General features: G+C 39.6%; 2 protein-coding genes across 2 annotated transcripts; both read right to left on the minus strand.

Moving 5' to 3' along the window:
- Window positions 1-1,379: 1,379 nt before the first annotated feature.
- On the minus strand, window positions 1,380-11,322 carry LOC149299973 (tubulin polyglutamylase ttll6-like). The gene is made up of 13 exons (XM_089485480.1): window positions 11,303-11,322; window positions 11,026-11,066; window positions 10,422-10,540; window positions 10,056-10,186; window positions 9,382-9,538; window positions 8,424-8,567; window positions 7,725-7,810; window positions 7,415-7,640; window positions 6,840-7,021; window positions 6,300-6,488; window positions 4,172-4,358; window positions 2,827-3,036; window positions 1,380-1,394 (listed from the first exon to the last, which is right to left on the minus strand). The coding sequence occupies exons 3-13, from the start codon at window positions 10,440-10,442 to the stop codon at window positions 1,380-1,382; spliced, it is 1,548 nt and encodes a 515-aa protein (XP_089341606.1). The 5' UTR covers window positions 10,443-10,540; window positions 11,026-11,066; window positions 11,303-11,322.
- Window positions 11,323-20,824: 9,502 nt separating this feature from the next.
- LOC149299974 (GDP-D-glucose phosphorylase 1-like) lies at window positions 20,825-22,054 on the minus strand. The gene is made up of 2 exons (XM_089485481.1): window positions 21,646-22,054; window positions 20,825-21,531 (listed from the first exon to the last, which is right to left on the minus strand). The coding sequence occupies exons 1-2, from the start codon at window positions 22,052-22,054 to the stop codon at window positions 20,825-20,827; spliced, it is 1,116 nt and encodes a 371-aa protein (XP_089341607.1).
- Window positions 22,055-23,442: the final 1,388 nt, after the last annotated feature.

The following is a 23,442-nucleotide window of genomic DNA, read 5'->3' on the forward strand; positions in this document are numbered from 1 at the left end:
TTCGTAGTAAACCAAGAAGAACTCTCTTTATTACAAACACACAGAATTTATATACAATCTCAATGCAATGTGTACTGAACCCAACCCCCAATCCCATCAGCCACATCCCATCACAAATCCCATCAGTATACAGGGGATGTATCAGGTGAGGGGATTACAGAATACAATGGGTTCCCCCACCTGTGTTATCCCCCCTGTAGTGCGGGTGCCGTCTGGGCAGACAGGGCTGTGCTGGCTGATTAAGAGCCCCAGCCAGATTATAGGATTGTCTCTTTGAAGGCTGGGGCTGAATCCACATCAGTCTCTGGGCCGGTTACACAATAAACACAATATAATATATTACCGGGTCACGGTATACGGAACCGGACACAAAAGTGCTCCGTGACCCGGCTAAACTTCATATGACACATGAGCCCGCTAGCCTGGCCCTGTCACACTCTCTAGATAGTCTTGAAAGCTTGCAATCTATTAGATGTCAGTTAGCCAATAAAAGTATCATTTTACCAAGTAATTAATGCTCATGCTTTCATCTGATTAGGTTCCAGGAAATGGGATATTACATGAAATTACTATATATTGGTTGAGGCTGATTCTACATATAGATGAAAGAGTAATGTTCTGAAACACATACAATCTTTAATCAGCTTTATTAACAGTATAATGTATATGCAGTACACTGAAGAGCACAACGCAGTTGACCAAATTGCACTGCTTTATATAGCAGTTAAATGTGACATTTGTGTAGATTTGTCCATAAAAACAATAAAATACATAAAAATAAGGCAACTTCTCTAATTGCTCAGCTGCTAGGCTGGGCTTACCGCGGGCTGGAAATTGTCAACCTTCCCCTTCCACGGCTCATGGTGGAAAGTAAGGTGTGGGGGTGGCAATAGGGACCTTTATTGCTACTTTTCATTTAAACCATTTTCTTTAAAGACATGGGATTATAAATAGAAGTAAAGGGTTTACAGTATAAGAGAACTGGCTAACACTTCACTTATCTATCTACGGTGGCCTCCCTGCTTCATCACAATGGTATTTGCAGTCAATTATATTTCCATAATAACATAATAACACTTGCTTAGAATTTTGATGTTTGCAACAAAAACTGCTAGTGGCATTGTGTAGAAAAAAATCTAAACTATTTGGCTGTGAAACAAACTGTGTAGCACACCATATCAATACAATTATAATACTTTAGCCAGATATTTTCCTTTAAGCCAACCCTAGAGATGCGTCTGGCCTGTGCAGCTATTATATCATTATTCTTAGATTTAAAGAGTGCAAGATACAAGTCCCATTATTTCAATATGAACATTGAACTATTACTCCCAGATTATGTTTTCCAAAGCAAATTGTGTCCTGGTTGTGGCTGGCACTTACCCAGGTCTCTCCTAAAACAGAAACACAATTTTTGTACCATGCGTGAAGAATTGGTTTCAAGCTGCCACTCTGGAATGGCCAAGGATCCATTGAATCATTGAACTACCAATTTGTTTTCAAGTTAAAGACACCCGCAGTCTGTTGCTTCAAATGATGTGTACGTTGTGCAGTTGGAGCAGAAGATGACGCAATAACTAAAGATCGATTTACAAGTTGAGTTCCGCAAACAGTAGGAAGAGAGAAACCACTTCCCGGCACGTTAGGACATCTTGCACCATGGGGAAAAGTGTTCAGAGAGCCAGAAGAAATGCCAGGTGGTTTCTTGCATCTTGTTCCTTCTGAGGAAAAGAAAGACTGTAAAATCCATACAAGGCACTATTTAATATATAAAACCAAGCCAAATTCTGGCTTACGATACATGAATGTATGTAGAAGGAATTACTACATTTTCATGTTGTACTGTTTACACCTCATATAAACAAGGGGTTAAAATAATTTTGAAATTAGGTAGAAAACTTTGTAAGGAGCCTGGTCTGACCTAAGGATAGATTACCCATTATTTGCCAGGATGTTTATAGCTTGTTCCTTTGAGTGGAGCCTAAGAGTGGGTTTAACTTCAGCTAAATTCAGCTTTGATAAATAATGCCTCATGTCTAATTATCGTGGAAAGAGATTAAAAGATTAGTATGGCATTTTAACAGCATGTGTGCAAGTTCTTCAAGGAAGAATATTTATAGTCTCCAGTGTACTCAAGAAATAACCTGATTATGTAAGTGAATGGATATTATTCCAACCCATAGATCTCTATACATTTATATATATTCTCACTCTGTTCAGCCTTGTTTTTGGCACTGGAGAGCCTCCTCTGACAGCCACCCGATGGAGGTTTTGAAATTGAAACTGGCTCACAGAAAGCAGCAGTTGCCCATACATTTTGGCTCCCATTCAGTATCGTGGCTTTTTGGTGTGCGTATCTCCCGGTAGAATACTGTGCTGATGGAGGTGCTCCTTCTCCTGACCGCAAAAATCTTGGGAAATATGGCAGATTCCTATGTGACTGATGGCTGCCTGTGGCCTGCGCAGTGGCGTGTGATGCTGTGTCTCTTGATCCCAAATTAGGCATAGGAAGAACGGGTGTTACACCGTCTATTTCTTGACACATTATCAATGGGCGAGTTATGCGTGGCTGTGAGAAAACAACAAGTTATCACTGGTATCACATTATATTTACTGTCAAATATTAACTATAAAGAATTGACAATCATTTACACACAAGAGAATTGTGTCTCTATGATCTGAAAAGGAGCCTGAAGCCATGAGGAACAACGTCCAAAATATTTGCACAGAGGCATGAATGGTTAAAGGCATGTGTTATCAAGTTTTCACCATTGACCTCTTAAAACTACATCTTTTTGCAGACAAAATGAGTAAAATGGCACATACTTGGCTAGCTGGTTGCTTTGTTTCAGTTTCAAGCAGAGAGTAGTCAGACTCCTGGAGGTCACCAGCTCTGGGACCTGCAGCACTAAGAAGCTTATGTACAAGATCCACGATGCCCATGCCACTGATTAGCTTCTCCCTCTGCTGAAGACCCCGCAATCTCTCCAGTTCTTCTTGTTCGTCAATGTCAGGTGGTTTCATGGAATCAATTTTGTTTTCCTACAACATCCAATGTTAATATATTGTACTATTCTACATCCTCACACCAAATAGCCCATGTTCTCACCACATGCTTTAACAAATGGATATTTATCTTGTATTTTACATTAGATCAGGGAGGACATCAGGGAGTACAACTGGTCTCACCTAATACAGCCAGGAGGCCAGGTCCCCTGCTTAGTTGCAGGGGTGCGCTGAAGCATTACATGTAGTAGTAGAGAAGCAGAGACATGTCTCTACAAGGTAAGAGGGAGAGGGGAAGTAGTGTGTGTGTGTGTACTGTACGGTAGTGTTAGAATCAGTATGTATATAGTCTAAAGTTAGAAGCACCTGGTTGCATTATTTCTCTGAAGCCCCCATAACTAACACACATTCATACTAACACGGGAACTCACTCTGACATTGTACATGTACATACACACACCCTCTTGCTCTCATAAAGTGTTCTTAAGGAAGTATCATAAGTCGGGGTGGAATGTAGGTGGGGAAATGGGCTAGACAATGAGATGGACATGAGGCAGGCTGATGGCAGGGCACTGGGGCCCAGGCTATATGTCTGTAGTGGGCCCCAGGATTTTTGATGGTGGCCCTGTGTTAGGTACCTTGTGCATCTTGTTATACCTCCTTTGGGGTGATTTAACTATATATATGACTCATATGACTAGCACTATATATAGTAAATATGACCCATTTTACATGATGCAGCCATGTGCAGTCAAAGCTGATACCAGGTTAACCTGGTCCCTTAAGGGCAGTTGGGTAATGGTTCTAATTAAATGACATCAGTGTCTCTTCCAAAGATTCAAGTGGAAAAACTGAGCCAATGCCAAATCACTCCAGCTTCAATTATAGTCACTTATAATACATTAGCGTTTGAAGTAACAAAAAAATTGTTTGGTCAATTGTATACTATTTAGGTATCTAATCAGCCGACATGTTGGTGGTTACTGTAGTGCATAAAGAAGTCAGTGAGCTGAAATGTTCTGAAGCCTCCCTGTGTAGTCAATAGAGTACACCATAAGGCTTTCTAAACATACCATTTATATACTGAGCTTTCAATGTGAAAAAATAACTGGATGTGCATAACAGCCCCTGAACAATTCAGACATTATAGTCATTAAACACCCATTGACCTTCTTACCTTTTTTTCCATATTCCTATTGCTAATAGACGGAGGTCGAGTTGGAGGCCTCTTAGTTACTTTAAACGTGGCAGGCTTTTCACCTGCTGATTCTCCTTGCATACTGTCCTTATTCTCTCTCTTCTTCCCAGTACCCTTTTGCTCTTTTTTCAGCCGAAGCTCCTCCAACTGCTGCCTGCAATGAAAATAAAATCAAAGTTCTTGTGATAAATACATGGAATCATGAAGATGATAGTTTTAGCTTGCTAGAGTCTGATTATTTTGGAGGACCATTCATGATCACTTTGACCACACATAACTGGTTCCACAAAACTTCTTAATGTTGTTCTAGGTGGACAACAACAAAAAAATGTGTCAGACTACTTATAAAGACCGGTTAATACTTTTATAGAATAGAACAGGGGTCCTCAAACTTTTTAAACAGGGGGCCAGTTCAAGGTCCCTCAGACCGTTGGAGGGCCGGACTATAGTAAAAAAAAAAAAAAACTATGAACAAATACCTATGCACACTTCAATATTTAAAATGAAGAACAAGTAAAGTTAAATCAACAAATATACCCTCCCCCCCTACCCACTATATATCCCCCCACCCACTATATACCCTCTCCCCCCTAGCCACTATATATCCTCTCCCCCCTTACCCACTATATATCCTCTCCCCCCTTACCCACTATATATCCTCTCCCCCCTTACCCACTATATATACTCTCCCCCCTTACCCATTATATATCCTCTCCCCCCTTACCCATTATATATCCTCTCCCCCCTTACCCATTATATATCCTCCCCCCCTCACCTTGAAGTCCAGCGACGGGAGCACGATGCTTCTTTCTTCCTGCACCGCTCGCTGGTGCCCGCTGCTTCACTGCTGAGCGCCGTAATATGACGTCATATTTCGGCGCCCAGCAGTGAAGCAGCGGGCACCAGCGAGCGGCTTTTAAAGGCTGTCTTCTTTTTTTTGATGTGGGGGAGAACGAGGGGCGCCGAGCGGTTGCTTGGCGCCCCTCTCTCTCCTCCGCATCAGTGTTTAAAAGCCGCTTGCTGGTGCCGGCTGTTTCACTGCTGAGCGCCGCAATATGCCGGCATATTGCGGCGCTCGGTTGCCATGGGTGCACGCATGGGACGTCAGTGACGTCACTGCGTGCGCCTGCTCCCGGCGGTCCCTGCGTTTTTAAAGTAAACGTGTGCCGCAGGGACTTCTCAGAGGCATCCTTGTGTTCCGAAAGCATCTTTCGGAACACATGGATGTCCTGAGGCAAAAACACCCGGCGGGCCGGGTAAATGCGCTCCGCGGGCCGTAGTTTGAGGACCCCTGGAATAGAAGATCTGCAGGTAAATTTTGCAACAATCTACAGGAAATCTGCAGGAAAATTTTGCAACAATGTAAACAGAAACAAAAGTTTTCAGAACACTCGACAATGTATCAAAATACTGCCCTTACTAGCTAAGTGAGAGGACATTTGTTAGTGATTCCTTAACTATATATCATTTTTTTTCACTAATGACATGTGTCTTGCGGATGCTGCATTTTCTTTGAGTTTTAGCAGCAATGTATTTTGGCAAGCACCGCTCTAAGCCTGATCCATCTGGCTTCTACACTCAGATTTACCCTGGTACCATCCTTCAAATCTCTTACGATATGCAACCCTAGCATGCTATGAAGCTTGCCGCAGTCCTCCATGGTGTAAATGGGATGTCTGGGGAGATCTTCCTTGCAACAGTCCATTGAGCAGCAAGAGATCTGCCCTTGGTCTTGTAGCAGAGGGGCTGCCACATCCCAGATTTGCTGTCCTAGATGACCCAACCATAAATTGACACTGGGCTTTAGGTCAATGGCCAGTAGTATAAAAGGGTCGATTACCATACCTGGGAACTTTGTGGCTCCGGCTACACGGAGTGCCCCGTTTGTGGGATTTGGTTAGGAGGTCACTCTGACTTTGGTAGGCAGTCACGCTGATTAAGTTGGGTGATCTCGCTTCACCCAGAGTGTTCCCAGTTATGGTGAATACGAGTATGAAGAAGCGGTTATATTTATCACATTGAAGACAGCTGCTGTCAAAAGAAACATGCCAATAAAATGTAAGCATACCCACTGTATATGTACTGAGAAACTCACCTAGCACACTCCTCTCTTGCCTTTGACGCAGCAGTTTCCTGAAACAAAGAGCCACTGTGTTTAAAGAACTTTTCATACTGCTCCCTTTTGTCACTGGGATAGATACGGCGGTAGCCTCCAAGATGACAGTCTTCATATTTTTCGACCTGCTCCAGCCATTCAGCCTGGGTGTTTTCCAACTGCTCACGTCTAGGTTTACAAAACACATATAAATAGATAGCTTTATACACATAAAATAAATCTGCTTCCTCTCATTATTTTGTAGTATTCACATGTGCGGGTCATTTATACGAAGCAGAATAAAATGATCAGAAATATTCTTCCAAACCTAATCTACATTTCCCTACACCTTTGGTGTACTGTGACCTGCTTCATATGTATAACACAAATTCACTCATTGTTATTGTTGTCAGTTTAAGTACATCAGACCACAATTTCTCATTTCAGTTGAACCATTTCTCCCTTGAATCTCCAAGCGTGGTAACAATAATGAATTGCTGCTTCTTATGAAATATGAAAGAGAATGACTTCAAGCTGAACCTTGCTTCTTTTGGTAGGATGCGCTGAAGTAAGCGTTCTTTGACTTTGCGTTTGTCTTCCTCAAGAACTTTTCTTTTGTCGCACGCACGGAGGTTGATTAAATTAAGCGTGTCTTGCAGAAGGGCATCCTTGACTTCTCGGTCTAAATGCGAGTCAGTGGTAAAACTTGGGGAGTGATTCACCTGCGCATGGACAGAAAGGACTGATAAGCTTGACGCACTAAGCTTGAAACACTTATCCTAGCGTAGAAAGAACTTTACCATAATGTTAGGTGTTTAAGGAGCTTCAAATCCAAGCTACTGCATAGTTAAAGGTATGTTATGGTTTCAAAGTGTCATAAGGCATCAGCTAAAATGTAATCAGAACTATAAAAAATGACTATAGAGACAGAAAAGCAAAAAAAAAACATAATAAAGTGGCTTGAGTATAAAAGTGGCAAAAAGTAGATGGGGAAGATTGGTGCTCTATAAGGATAGTCAGCCCAGCCCAGCCAGTTCTGGTTATATGTACAGAGAAGATCAGTAAACTAAGATGACAATGAATCAAAACAAGTGTTACAAATTGAAAATTGTTACTTCTAGTAGCCATGGCTTCAACTTTTTATCCAGAATGATGTCAAATCCAAGGACCTCGAAGCATGCGCTGCCAGCAAGATGGTTTGGGAAGCAAGTCTGATAATTGTGCTTCAGGATAGGATGGGCAGAAATCAGGGTCTTGATGACCACATCCTCAATATCTCCCCAGAGCTTTACGGTATCGTAGCCATGATTTTCCAGCCAGCTGTTAAGAGTTGAAATTTTCCTGTTGAAGAAACAAAAAAAACAAAAATGTACCAGAATAAAAATATATACAAAAACCAGAAATAAGATTTGCTTGCAGTCAGACCTTTTACTTCCAGTCATATCATCCCTAATAAAGTTTTCATTGTGTTTGTTGATTGCATAATTAGTCAGATGCATACAAACATCATCCTAGAAAAAAGAAAATATTGTTATTATAAGTATGCCATGAACTGTACAGTTATACACAGGAGTCTCCAGGTCAGTTTCCTTTTTCTCAAGTAAACAAATGGCATTAAGCCACCCCATTCGTCTCTCAATCCCAGCCTATTTAAAGGTGTCTGAGACTATCTGTGCCTCGCATGAAGCCAACGCCATCCATCCAACAACTAGCTCTTCCACCCACATATTGCTAACCCTAATCCCACGCAAGGCTAGCCCTGACCCCACACACAGCGACTAATCAAGGAGACAGATCTCCAGGAAGCCTACATGAAGAATACATAAAGTAAATACAAATGATTGCAGTAAACTGTCACAGCCATGCTCACGGTTAATATTAAAATTCCTATATTAACATCAGTCCTCACTCATAGGTTTTAGACAAAGGTTGCTTAAGGAGCTACTGTCACATAACGAAATACAGAGCTGAAACCCACCTATCACCTTTTATACTGCGGTGTCCGTTCACGTAAACTGAGGTGAAATAAGAAATCTGTAGCTTTGCACAGATTTATATAATTTAATCATTTCTGGTTACTTCTTTTACAATCAAGAGACATTAATCTCCATTAAAGATACTCACCAGGTTGGCGTGGCTGGGTTCGGTATAATTCATTGTTGCAAAGCGTACAAGACCCTCATTATAGATAAAAATGCGCAGGGGGTCACAAGATGTGACAAGGACATATATCCGCAGATCAAATTTAAATCCATCGATGAGGAATGGCTGTGCGATTAAAGCAAATATTAATGAGTAGAATTCATGCATTGCATACAATGACCATCAGATCCATATAGAATTTCAGAGTGTGCTAATCCCGATCTATGGTACATATATTTCTAAAACATTTTGTGTTACTATTCAGAATACTTACTTAAAAATTCTTAAGGTAAGTATTTGCACCAGTCGGTCACAATCATTGCCACATTATTTCTTATTTGTACATATACTGCCAGCAGAAACAGAATTTGACGGCAGATAACCATTTGACTCATCTAGTCTGTCTTTGGCCTCATCTTAGGTTCAGGACAGCTTTATGCCTATTCCTCACTGTTTTAGTCTCTACCAATTGTGTTGGGTGATTATTCCACTTGGCTACCACCCTCTCAATAATGTAAAACTTCATTACATTACTTCTCTCTGACTCTCTAGTTTTAGTTCTCCTCCTTTGAAATAAACTCATGTATTTCCTGATAATGGTAGCCTGCAAACCATCCACCATTTTAGTAGCCCTTTCTTGAACTTCATAACATCAATATCCTTCAGGAGATGGGATCTCCAGAACTGTACACAATACTCTAGATGAGGTCTCACCAGAGATCTCCAAAGAAGCAGAACCACCTACCTCTTCCTGCTACTACCGCCTCTCGCCATACAACCCAGCACCCTGCTTGCTTTGCCCAATTCTTTATTGCATTGCCTGCTTACCTTTAAGTCCTCAGAACTAACTATTCAGTGCATGTTGGAAGGTTAAATGTTCTAAACACTTATGAGGCCCGTTGAATGTTTAAAGATAGCATTGAATAAAAAGCCCAGTTACCTTGGAAATATACTGCTGACAGATCATGTGATCACCATGTTTAATGTCCTTGATATTACGTGACAAGAAAATACCCCTGCCTTGGCAGCCCGTGTCTGGTTTACAGATATAGGTCTTGTTTTTTTTGGTGCGACAGTAGGCCTGGAAATCTCCATAACTGCAGGATAAAGAAATGCATTTCAAAAGTAAAAGGGGAAAAGTTGACATGACTGGTACTGAAGAAAGGTATTTATTTAATTTATTTGCTAACATTTCAGGTCAGGTATACCCAAAATGTCTAATGACAACTTCCACGATGCTCAACCAACCACAGACTCAATCCATTCTTTTTGATACTGGTTAACCATCACCGGATTGGTTGGATAATTGAAACCACTTATAGTCCATTAATGATTTAATGCAGTTAAATGTCCTTCAATAATATGTGTATTTAAATAAATATGTTTTGTATTTTCTTTGAATATACAGGCCGTGTATGTTATTTAATCAAACATGCTTTATATTTTGAATATAATATTTAGAAAATGTTTTTCACAGTGCAAAGGTGATCTGGATGGTTTACTACTGATCGAAAAACATATATGAGTTAATATCTAAAGAAGAAGAGACAAACTACTATCTGGATTAAGTGAAAAATAATCCAGGGACACCATATCCATTTCTTAGAGACTCACTCCGCAGGCAGACACCACGTCCGGGGAAAGATGTTATATTCCTTGGGGAACAGCTTTAACAGGCGGTTCATGTTCCTGGCCAGTAAGTCCTTCCTGCATATCTCATTCATTCCTGGAAAGTGGTTGATTTTCTGTAAATAGAAATGTATAGAAAAACAGAGTTAAAAATGTCTCCTTATTTTATCTAATATATTATTGAATTTAAGGATAATATGAAGCACTTTACACTAAATTGGGATTCTTCAACAATTTAAAAAAAAATACATAGGACCTTCACATTTGACCTTTGTATTACTACACGTCAACCATTATGTCCTGAAACCCCCAGATCTATCTACAGCCCCTAATAGAAATCTGGTTTTAAACCTGAAATCTTTTCATGTCCATGACCCGTTCCAAAGACACAGAGGTGTCTGTCCAGTAAACTGTCCATTCTTCACCATCCCCGACCTCCTTAAGGCCACAAACTCGCACAGCTCGACGCACTGAAATACAATATGTGTTTAGAACAAATATGTGTGTGTGTGAAAAGTGTTTTTTCACATTGATAGGATAGTTAGATGGTACAGACATATTCCATGGTCAGCTACTGTGATATATGAGGAACCAATTATATGACTATAGAACGTAGAACATTTTTCTCTCTCTAAATATTAGGGCAACAATTTATATGACATTAAAAGATGATGTTGTTTATGCGCACATTGCACAATTTGTATATGTCAACAGTTCTTTTAACTTGTAAAAACGTTAAAATTCATTATAATTCAGTATATATCCTGCAAGGTATTAAGGTGGGGCAAATGCATAATCCCCCATACATTTGCAAAATAGACCACGAGAAAACATAAAGGACCACACGTCTCATATGCATTAAAATACACATGATGGCTGGAGTGTCCCTTTAGCACACTACACGTTAACTTATGGTCATGCAAAAGGGGAATTGATCAGTAAAGACTATGCTTACCACTTTCATATTTGCAGTTGGTTAAATTAATTCCAATTAGCCTAAAAAACAAGAGAGGAAAATGCATCAGTCACTCTAGCTTTATAATGGAAACCCACATTAAAATGTCATAAAATTCACTTTGCTATAAAGTCAACTATGTGTAAAAAAATAAAGGATGTAATAATCAAATGTAAACAGAAGGAGTAAATTGCCAGATGAAAGGAAAAGGTAGTATTGATTTTTTACAAAGGTATTGCAGCACATCATACAGAATATTACACAGAAATGACGCAACCTTCGTTTTTTCTTCTTTTTCTTTACGGGCGCTTCATCTGCTGTTAATGACAAATTTAAATCAATTCCTCCGAAGCCTCCGATTTCACTGTGAAAATTCGGAGCTTCTTCTCCAACCTCAGCTGTTTCCGCGAGAGGGTCACCCAGTGCAGTCAAAGTTAATTCTACACTTTCAGTATCAGAGCCATTAAACGTTGCCTGTTCCTCGCGGTCTTCATCTTCGTCTCCAGACTCATTATCTGATTGGCCGCACACATCCGAATGAACCTTCATTTCAATTGGTTACGCTAAACCATGATATAAAACAAGAAAGTTACAATGTGTAATAATGTAAAAAGCAAATGTGTCATAAATGTTTGTTTAATTAGTTTTATTATGGGGTTATCCAGTATTGTTAACAAAAGCTTCCTGTCTAGGTGATGTAATTTGCTTTTCTATTATTTAAAAATCTAAAAAAATAAATATATATATATATAAAATGGAGCAAATGGTATAAAAATAAACACAAATTAAGATGAGAGGAGGACCACATGCGTAGCAGATAACTAATAACAATCGTCCTGCAGTATAGTTATAATTACAGTGCGTTCTTCTGGACACTTGGCTTGGTTTCCAAGCTGGTGTTTCTGGGTTTAAATCTCAGAATAATTCAAAGTTCACCCAAAGGGAACATTCTGTCTTCTCTCTCAGTAACAGAGTGACAGAAACTCCTGATCCCCCATATACTCACTGTTCAGCCTCACAAAAGGTAGGAGACAACAATCGACCGGTTACCATGGATATGGCTGCGGCCGAAACAGAGGTGGGCAAGGGACGTCACAGTGAGGAGAGGTGAGAGATGATGAGATAAACACATCGGTGCTGGCAGAGTAAGTCAGATGAAAGAAAGTATTTGTTACCTGCTCATGTGGAATTTAGTGGTGCTCTTCCACCTACGGGGGCTCATAAAATATCATCAGATAAATGCTGCCTCAGCTAAGGAAAAGTCAGTTTATTTTTCTACTTCATGCTCCCAGTCACTAAAAAACTGTGTTTAAAAAGTTTGTTGAGATACTACAGTTGCCTAGCAACAACATGCCATTCTCCAAAGCCCTCCCCTACGTATTACATCACAACAACCACTCCTACCTGTAGTTTCATGCTGGTGGACGAGGACAGAGGAACAGCATCACCATCAGATCCTCATACGCAATGATGGCCAGAGGAAGCAGCCTCTCAGATGGAGCAATTTTACTCCCAACACGCATGTATTAAACACATGCAAAGCAACGCACCTCATTACAAGCGCACCAGCACATCACACCTCATCACAAGCATAGCAACACACCTGAATGCAAGCACAGAAATATACCACATCACAAGCACAGCAGCACATCTCATCACAAGCACAGCAGCACACCTAAAATCAAGCAGCACACTTAAACACAAACACAACTGCAAACCACTTCACAAGCATAGCAACGCACCTTATTACAAGCAGAACAGTCCACCTAAACACAGGCACAGTAGCACACCCCATCACAAGCTATACAACTCACCACAATCACAGAGACACAACATATCACAAGAACACTACATACACACAAACATATTGAATGTAAATGTAAAAATGTATTTGGACACATTAACCCCTGGATGACAGTATTTCTGACCTTGCTTCTCTCCCACTTTCTGCTGTTATGCAGCAGCAGAAGCGCAGGACAGCTGCTGGTCTGAGATTGAAGGTGTTAACATGCTCCCTGAGCCCTGGAAATAATTGAGTACCAGCCCTATATTTCATGGCAACATTTTTGGGCACACTGCACAAGTCAGGTTCAGGCCCCAATATCTCTTCTTACAAATCCTGCATTTTAAAGTATATTTGAAAAACACATTAGTCTTCAACATGTTAATATCACTGTGGCCCATGACATCATGTAACTGGCTGGGAGCAACCGAGAGAGCACCAGTATAGTTTGTATCATGCAAAAAAACATCTTAAGTATGAAATGGAGTAGTGTTTGTATGTATATGTAAATGTATGGAGTAAGAGTGACTCTGTGTGTGTGTATATGTATGTTGGAAGACTGTGTGTATGCATGTATGTGCAAAGTGTTAGTGGATATGTGTGTATGTACAGTATGTATGTATATGGTGTTAGAGTGGCTGTATGTATGTGTTAGTGTAGAGCTGCCCCTGACAATCAACATATCCAAACATCCTAATTCATACCCAAACACAACCATTATTCCCCAGCCACCATATTCATAGCCCCATCCCCATATTTTACTCCACTATCATTTCTATCTCCTAAAATGATCACCCCCTATTACACCAGAATCATCCCCCTCTATCTCCATGCTTCTTAACATCCTTTATTTTCCCACCATCTTAATAACCTTCTATTAGCATGCCCCCCTCATATTTATACAAAATTTAATAATCATTTTCATTAATTCATACAATTTAACACAGGGGTGTAACTAAAAATCAGAGCCCCGGTGCGAAAATTGGACTGGGGCCCCCTGACTTCATAAGCAACATGTCCCACAGTATCTTTTTCCCAAACAACTGTGAGCGCCCCTAAACAGCTTATCAGTGCCATCTTTGCCCCCAAACAGCTTTTCTGTGCCCCCAAACAGCCAGCCATGCTCGCATACACTTGCACATTCATGTTAACACACACTTATGCATACATTTTCTAACATACATTCTCTTTCTCGTACCCCCTTACCTCACCCACAGCTTTTTCTCTATCCTTCCCTTCAAAGCTGCTCTACCTGCACTGCATGGGCCAGCAGCTTACATCTCTGGCACTCGCACACTGTGCGAGCAGCCTCGCTTTTACCGCAGTGTCAAGTAACGTGACCCTACTGTGTTCCTGCCTCGCCAGTCCACAATTATTTACAAAGGACCAGTCCAGCTCGCATCAACCATTTGTGAATCATTTTGGACCAGCACGTGGAGACATGAAGTCAGTGGTCTGCACCGCACTGGATATGGCATGACTGGCATGTGGACAGCAGGAGTAACACATGTGACTGAAAGCTGCCGCCAATGCAGGGGCAAAATCTTTTGTTGTCCTGTAGCTTCATTGGTGACAACGGCCACACATATAATTAGATGGCCGGTCTTAAGCTTGCCCCCAGGGGAGGCGGCCAACCGGGAAACCGCCCGGTAAGCCAGTCCACTGCTCAGCCATCGACAGGCCTCCATCCTCGGACTTGTATTTGTATATTTTATTCATATTTACATACTTGTGATTTTAAGGATTCTAGAATATGTTTATTTACAGATACCCACCAAACATTCTTAGTCCTAAAAGGTCTTCAAAGCAATTAATATCTGAACGATTAACTTTTTCTATTACCTGAAAGTATGTCTATGTTAATGAGCAACATCTGAGCAGATATATACAAGTAATAACTTATTAAAAAGTTTCAATAGTAGATTTTTCAAGAAATTTAATTTTTCACATTCACAATTGTTCAAATTTTCCAAGTCATTAATTATTTTAATCCCTAGATAGTCAAGATATTTTTTATTCCAGCCAAAATGATAGATAATTTAGCATATTTTAAAATCTTGGGTTGTTACAAAGGCTGTCAGATTTTGTGTTTCTATCTTACAGTTTGAATATTTAACAGTGTTCTATAATTTTTAAGAAAGCAGGGATTGATTTTACTGGATTTGTTAGCAAATAACATTAATTGTATTGTTCTTTAAAGGCCCAATAATACCAAATTTTTCTAATACTATATCTAAGAACTTCTAATTGACCCTGTTTTAGGCATCAATCCCTCAAGATTGTAAACTTGCGAGCAGGGCTCTCTCCACCTAATGTATCGGTTTGTCTTAGTCCATCAATTCTAGTCTCGTCATCCCCCTTGAATAGGCGACAGTTTGGAATAGTTTGGAATAGGCGTGATCGTAACATGCGACATTTGTTTTCCCGATATATTCTAAAAGGCTTTCAGTAATAAAAGTGCAATAATGTTATGAAACTTTTTACAGAAAGTAGCTATAAACCTGTCCGGGCCTGGTGCCTTTCCAGCTTTTAGTTTTTTAATGGTATAATTTAATTCAAGCAAATTAATAGGTACATTTAATTTATCTAGTTTTTATTTGGGTATTTTTGTAACTTCCAATGTATCTAAAAAAATTACCAATATCGTGTTATGTCACATTACCTCGTAAATTGTACAAAGATCTGTAATGGCCTGCAAAGGCACATGCAATTCCTTTAGGTGACAAAAAACTTTTATCACCAACTATAATTTTCTGTATTGTCTTATTTTTAGAATTATATTGCAGTTTATTAGTATTGTATTGTTGCTATGATACAACTTTTGCTTCAACAAGAATTTTTTTTATTTGCTTATAAGTGTTATTTCTTCTCTGATCTTTGCTACATCCGCTATTAAGTTGGGATCAACACAGATTTTATTTAGTCTCTCAACTCTAGTTAATTACTAACAATACAGGGGCATGATAATAGATCCTCTTTTGGATACTAAAATAGAATAAAAAAAAGAACGTTTCATAAGAAAAGATTGATAAGAGAGTAAGACATGCCGTCTCTCTTAGTTGGTGGATCCTCCAACGGCAAATAGAGATTTCCGACATAAAACATTTTGCATGGTGGAGGATGTAGCTATAAGGTCTACTTTAGGGTCCACCACACATCCAAAAACCCAAGAGGGGACTGCAAAGGTACATATAACATTATGCATTTGTTCAAATCTAACTTTACATTAACCCCTTCGTGACAAAGGCCGATTTTATTTTTTGTACCCTTCGTGACAATGGCCGTTTTAACATTTCTGCGCTGCTCGTGTTTAGCTGCAATTTTCTTCTTTCCCGTTTACTGAACCCACACAAGTTATATATTGTTTTTTTTCCAGGACAAGAAGGGCTTTCTTTAGATGACATTGTTTCGATTGTATCATCTTATTTACTATTAAAAAAGTATAAAATATGGTGAAAAAAATTACTTTTTCTAACTTTTAGTTGAAAAATCTTTTACTCATCTATAAAAGGTAATGAAAAAACCTGCTAAATAGATTCTACTATTTGTCCTGAGTTTAGAAATACCCAATGTTTTTATGTTGGGCAATAAGTACAGGTAGCGTTTTGCTATTTCAAAACCAATTTTTCCAAATCTGGTAATTCTTCCCCCCATGTGCCATTTTGGGTATCTTTGAAGCCGGACAATGCAATTTACCCCATCAAGACATTTTTTTTTGAAAACTAGACACCCCAGGGTATTTCAAATGCTAGTATTTTAACCCTTTCCATGCACTAATTCTACCACCAGTCTTTGTGGTAGTCATTTTTTTCTCACACACATTTTACTTCAGGTATGAATTAACAGGTCCTGATATATGTCATAAAACCCCAATATGTGTTCAGCAACATTCTGAGTACAGCGATACCTCACATGAATGATTTTGCCTGGCTGTATGGGAGGGGGGGAAAGGCCACATTTGGGGCATGCGCATTTTTCAATGTTCAACTTTGGCATTTGGGGATCCACTGCCCATGCCCTATTTGGTACATCTTTGAGCCGGGCCATTTCAGCGTGCCCAATAAAACCATATATTTTTTAAAACTAGACACCCCAGGGTATTTTAAATGCTGGTAATTTAACTCTTTGCATGCACACATTTTACCACCAGCATTTTTTCAAAGTTTGCAGTAGTATTTTTTGTGTGTATTTTTCCCCACACACGTACTTTAGGTATACATTTACAGCTCCTGGTATATGCCGCTGTCACACGACACCTCAATATGTGTTCAGCAACATCTCCTGAGTACAGTGATACCCCACATGCATGGGTTTGTCGGTTTTTTGGGGAACTTCCCCCCGTGTTAATTGGGACATTGTTGAACCCGGCCAATTCAATTTACCCCATCAAATCAATTTTTTTTTTAAATAAACACCCCATGGGCATTTAACATGCCAGTATTTTAACTCTTTTCCAGAATTGTTTTAAGTTAATGTGCTAATTTTAGGACTTGCTCACAAAAATATTTTATATATATATATATATATATATATATTTTTTTTTTTTATGCCTTTTTTTTTACAATTTTTTAAAAACATTTTTGGAACTTGAAGGTTCCCCTGATAGTGACATCAGTTGGAAATTATTTTTACATTTTACTGTTTTTTTTTAACTATTTTTTTCTTCTTGTTATTTAAAAAAAAAAAAAGTATTTTACTAATCACACCGTGATTAGAAAGCTGGGCTCGATTTACTTGCACAGTCGAATGCAGTACCTGTATTCAACCTGCAAGTGGAGTCTGGAGACCCTCTGGTGAACTTTTCCAACTTTGTTGTTTTTTTTCAGGGCGGCCACCATCTTGCGGTTGGCGAAATCACTCGCAGTGGCGGTTGTGACCGCTCTCCGGAGCGGTCACAACGCGTCCTGGGGTGAGTGTTTGGTGTTGCTGAATGCCTCCTGATCGAGGCATTTCAGCAACACCATTGAAGTTTTAAAACACTTTTAAAACGGGCGTCTGCCGCCATACAGTGTGTGTTGGATGTTGACGCCCTAGTGTGAGGCATTTACATCTACATCTACGTCAAGGCATTACAGCAATACCGTTTCGGTGCAGAAAGCAAACGTAGATTTCTGCACTCGTTCAATGACGGTCCTTGCACGTCAATTGTCGCTAACCCTTTGTTTTCGGGTGCCCGGTCTGTCAATTTTCATTAAGGGGTTAAACTATTATTGCTACTTCTCTTTTGTTTTTTGTTTGTCAACCAAGTGACCAGCGTAGATCGTTGGATATTTGTTAAACTTCCATAAATTACCAGGCTGATGGATCTAATGTGTTTCTTGTATCAAAATTACATCAATATCATTATGATTCAAAAATTTGTAAAAGTGAATTTCATCCTTGCATGTTTAAAGTAGTAATCTTAAGTGCCATTCCACCCCAACATCGAGCCCAGTATCCCTGCGGATCTAAACCAAAACACATTCGCACCCCACACAAAACATCACAAATAAGTTGCAAAAATAACTACAGGTACTCAACTCAAATCCCTCACAAATTTGTCCCCAGGAGAGATTTCAGGACTGTGGACACCGGCTGCCAGAGAGGTGGATCCGGGTCCCCTGCAGAGCTGCGGGGGACCTGGATCTTAGTGTTATAGTCAGACCTCTATTTAAGGTCTGATTATGAGATGACCTCGGATATAAGATGAGGGAGCATTTGTTCTGAAAAAAACCTTGTCTTATATTCAATCAAATACGGCGTATTCATTAAACATCTATATTGCATTCTACCAATTGCAATTATTTTGAGTGTATGCCATAAAGTGCAGAAGTAGTTGTATTTTAGAAAATAAATCATATTTCAATAGCACCAAGTTGTCAAGAACATGAATAGGGTGCAAAAAAAGGACCTCCTTCAAAATGTCTTCAGTGTATACATTGAAGCGCATAAGTAATTATATATTTATAAGAAATCGATGTTGCATTCTACCAATTAATCCAATTCTTTTTGGTATTTGCTGTAAAGTGCAGAATGGTTATTCTAAATAAATCATGTTTCAGCTCCAATGATGCCAAGTTATCTGGAACATTGTTAAAATATGCTGACTGTATGACTGCCACATATCGATAGTCTTTACACCTGTAGATGGTTCACAGTAATAAAGCTAGTATTATGGAGCTAATATTTATTAGTTCAAAGATTGAGAGGCTTCTTGTTTGACTATTTAGTTGAGCTTTCTGTATAGAAACGGGAATATATACTGGATCCCAAAGGTGCTCTATTGGATTGAGATCTGGTGACTGTGGAGGCCATTGGAGTACAGTGAACTCATTGTCATGTTCAAGAAACCAGTTTGAGATGAAGTGAGCTTTGCGACATGGTGCATTATCCTGCTGGAAGTAGCCATCAGAAGATGGGTACACTGGGGTCATGAAGGGATGGACATTGTCAACAATACTCAGGTAGGTTGATGCTCAATTGGTACTGAGGGGCCCAGAGTGCGTCAAGAAAATGTCCCACACACCATTTCACCACCACCAGGATTGATCCATGCTTTCATGTTGTTTACACCAAATTCTGACCCTGTCATCTGAATATCGCAGCTGGAATCGAGACTCATCAGACCAGGCAATGTTCTTCCAGTCTTGCATTGTCCAATTGTGGTGAGCCTGTGCGAATTGTAGCCTCAGTTTCCTGTTCTTAACTGTCAGGAGTGGCACCTGGAGTGGTCTTCTGCTGCTGCAGCCCATCTGCTTTAATGTTCGATGTGTTCTGCATTCAGAGATGGTATTCTGCATACATTGGTTGTAACGAGTGGTTATTTGAGTTACTGTTGCCTTTCTGTCATCTTGAATCAGTCTGCCCATTCTCCTCTGACCTCTAACATCAACAAGGCATTTTCGTCCACACAACTGCCGCTCACTGGATATTTTCTCTTTTTCGGAACCATTCTCTGTGAACCCTGGAGATGGTCGTGCTGAAAATCCCAGTAGATCAGAAATTTGTGAAATACCCAGACCAGCTTGTCTGGCACCAACAACCATGCCACGTTCAAAGTCACTTAAATCTCCTTTCTTCCCCATTCTGATGCTCGGTTTGAACTTCAGCAAGTTGTCTTGACCACGTCTACATGCCTAAATGCATTGAGTTGCTGCTATGTGATTGCCTGATTAGATATTTGTGTTAACAAGCAATTTAACAGGTGTACCTAATAAAGTGGCCAGTGACGGTATACACAGCCAGTTTGGCTAAATGTTCAGTATTTACTCACGTCGATGTATATGTAATATCATGGCGGTATAGAAAGTCCATAGTGCATATTATCAGTCTGAATTGGACACCAGCCATTGTGATGCAAATAGTGGAATATTGGTGGGAGTATGTCAATGACAAATCACATTTGCAGCACATAGATCTTGTACGCTCAAAGAATTTCAAACTCCAGGAGATGGCAAAGAGGTTTCCAACGCCATTAGAGAAAGAAACTGCCACACCACCCAAGAAACTTTGTCAGCAGGCAAGCGTGTGTGTGGCATCATCTCGCCCCCTTCTAAGAAGATCTCTAAGACATGCTGTGACTGGAGTCCATGTGAAACTTCACAGTATTAGACAGCTACAAACTAATGCAATATCCACAGTAGTCTACTGAAAAGACCACTGAACACATTTTCCTAGATCACTGTATAATTTGTCTCTTCTTCTAATCTACCATAACTATTAGTAATTTCAGATTGTCATACTCTTCTGATTGGCTTGCATTGCTTTCTGTAAACTCTTAAAATGCAATACTCGAACACTGCATTCGTGATTCTTTAAGGAAATATGTTTGTAAGAGCTTTAAGGAAAAACTTTTTTGTACAAAGCTACACCTATACACACACACACACACACACACATCACTGCTGCTTTAAATGCATGGACAGTTTTCTTTTTTTAATTATTGAAAACAAAGTTAATTATTGAAATTAAGTAACATATTTGTTAATTGTTTGTTATGCAATATCCATCCTTTTTATTTTATTCCTGTTCGGTCAATTAACTTTTTGTTAAATGAGATAACACTTCTGATGATATCTCATTAAAATCATTGTCTGAGAAAAGATAGTTCTTAATAATGCGAATGACAGATTCTTCTGTTATGTTGTTGAAATCTTCCAAATTTTTCATAGGAAGGTGACCCGCAAGCTCACAAAGCGCCACGTTAAATGCTGCTTCCTCTTTGGCACCAAAGCATGACTTCCTTGGCCATATGACTATCCGTAAGCCTCCTCTAGAATCTGAAGGTGTCACGCCAGCAGGGTCACTGCCCCTGGTTAAAAATATATTATGTGCAATATCTTTTTCCACAAAATAATCTGTAATCTGGCATATGTTTTGAGCGACAGCCTCTAAATCCTTCCCATCAGTATAAAACATAAAACCTGGAGCAGGAAACTGTGTCAGTAGGTACAAGTTATGTTCTGTGCTCAGAAGTTTGCTGGATGAAGACTCTATCAGAAGTTCATGGTCAAGGTAGAACCCATGCAGGTGTAAATGATTTACAGACGCAAACCCACCAAGACTGTTAAATCCAACTCTAAAGCCTGGATGGGCACTGAGGAGAACCGATTCCAATCCAAACAGCATGAGATCACAGGTGAGAATTTGTGTCAGACACAGAGATGGATCAGGTATAAATAGAACATGTCCAAATTCCAGAGGACTTACATTGATGACAACTAAAGTACTTCTAGATGTGGACTCTACTTCGGGGCTCTTCTGAAGAGCATTTCCAGACTTACATTCCAAAGTTGCTGGAGTCACTTTATTAAACAAAGAGCCTTGATATTTTCTGTCCTTCACAACAGCATTTTCACCCGACGACTTTGTCATTAGAAATAAAATTTCCTTAGGGTTTATCTTATTGAAGTTAAATTGGCTGGCATTGAACTTCTCCCGGATGCTCTGTATGTCCTGTGGCTTCCTCCTCTCCATACCTCTCTTTATGTTAAGTTGGGCCACATACTTGATGGTGCCAGGTAATATTCTGGTCTCCAAATCCCACAAGGGGTAACGAAAAAGACCCTGCTTCATCTTTTCCACCCACTTACATCTAAGTACTGAGTCAAGTTGTGAAAGAAAGCCCTCACTTTCACCATATTCCTTTCTCTCTTGCCAGGTGATTCCAGGTAAGATGAAGTCTGCTTCTGAGTAATTATACTCTTCTACACTAGCCCCATTGAGACAAGCTGTATGATTGGCTTCCATCTTCATATTTACATCCATCACTGTTTCACTTCCACATCCACCGCTGTTATTTTATTTTCTGATACAAAAAAATAAATAAAATGAATTAATCAAATGGTATTTTTTTTTAAAAAAATCTTTTCTCTTAAATCACCTATATGTATCTACTTATCAAGTCAAAGAAAATACAATTCCTGTGGCAAATGAAGACAAAACACTGCAGCTATCTCCCAGAACACTGGCCCATATAGAGTGAAAGTCTATTTTGTTATATTGCTGCCGAATATAATGGTTTACAATTAATTAATAAACAATACTAATGTTTGTACTCTGGTGATACTGTTCTGCTAAAAGAAACTTTAGGGGTAACTGCACCAAGAGTCACAGCGTACATGCAAAATTGTTAGTTTTACCTTTAGTCAAATTTGCTACATTTTATTGGGCCAACGCAGAAAATGGCATTGGATATTGGAATCAGACACATTACTCTATATAACCTGATGGGGGAGCCACACCATAAGAATGTTATATATAACAGTATTATGTGGATTTCTTATAAAAGGTTATGTCCCCTTTTGTTTTGCCAGCAGCTTCTTTCTGCAGTCAAATGGAAACCTCTGGTTTGCGGCGGATCCGGTCCAGAGGGAAGTTATTATTATTTGTTTTATATAGCGCCATCGTATTCCGCAGCACTGTACAATGGGATTAGCCATAAAAGCACACCTGTTTAATGTGACAATTTACTGTCACGAGGAGCTGGTTAATATATCCAACCTGACAGAGCTGCAAGACCCGCATTTCTCCAGTGGCTTTAGATACCTTTTAGGCTCGTCGACATTTTTATTTTACATTTAAATAAATGAGACAGATGAAAATAGGCCAAATAGTCATTCCCTAGATGACAGTCCAAGTACTCCTGTGTACAACTCCCATCAAGCTCAGTCAGACAACCAATAGCTTCGTCATGTGGGGCTGCCAGCACACACTAACCTTGATAGCAGACGTGTCTTATAGCTGACAAATATGTATTCAAAAGGAAATGCCTTTGGTATATGAAGTTTGCTTCCTGCTGTTTCCCCCATTCATTCACGCGGCTTTCCCCGGACAGGTTCCATAGGCAGCTACTTCCTGCTAGGACTGTACCACATTTTACAAAGAGCAGGAGGGGGGGGGTCTGTTAACAGTATATTTTGTACTGTTTAAAAAAAAAAATTAAAACGTAAACCATAACTGTGTCGATAGTACTTTCTCGAAGTACTGCATGTGTTTTCACTGTAGGAGAGGCATATCGTTTTACGGCATCGTCACCCTTCTTGGTGACATGGTTTTACCTTCCACATCACAGTGGGTGGATGCCTGTTGTCCTTTTCTACAAAAAACGGGTGGTGAACAGGTGCTACGCTGACGTATTATTATTATTTCTGTTG

This window comes from Sceloporus occidentalis, unplaced genomic scaffold (genome assembly GCF_023333645.1).
Source record: "Sceloporus occidentalis isolate IW3139 unplaced genomic scaffold, rSceOcc1.0.p SCAF_26, whole genome shotgun sequence".
NCBI lineage: Eukaryota > Metazoa > Chordata > Lepidosauria > Squamata > Phrynosomatidae > Sceloporus > Sceloporus occidentalis.

Bases quoted from the DNA above. Each gene is read 5' to 3' on its own strand.
- LOC149299974 (XM_089485481.1), bottom strand. From the start codon at position 22,054: ATGGATGTAAATATGAAGATGGAAGCCAATCATACAGCTTGTCTCAAT. The intron at 21,532-21,645 runs GTGAAAATGCTG...GCCCCGAAGTAG, and splicing joins TCTAATGACAAAGTCGTCGG to AGTCCACATCTAGAAGTACT.
- LOC149299973 (XM_089485480.1), bottom strand. From the start codon at position 10,442: ATGGACATGAAAAGATTTCAG. The intron at 10,187-10,421 runs GTTTAAAACCAG...TTCTATTTACAG, and splicing joins TGGACATGAAAAGATTTCAG to AAAATCAACCACTTTCCAGG. The intron at 7,811-8,423 runs GTGAGTATCTTT...TCTTTTTTCTAG, and splicing joins AACCCAGCCACGCCAACCTG to GATGATGTTTGTATGCATCT.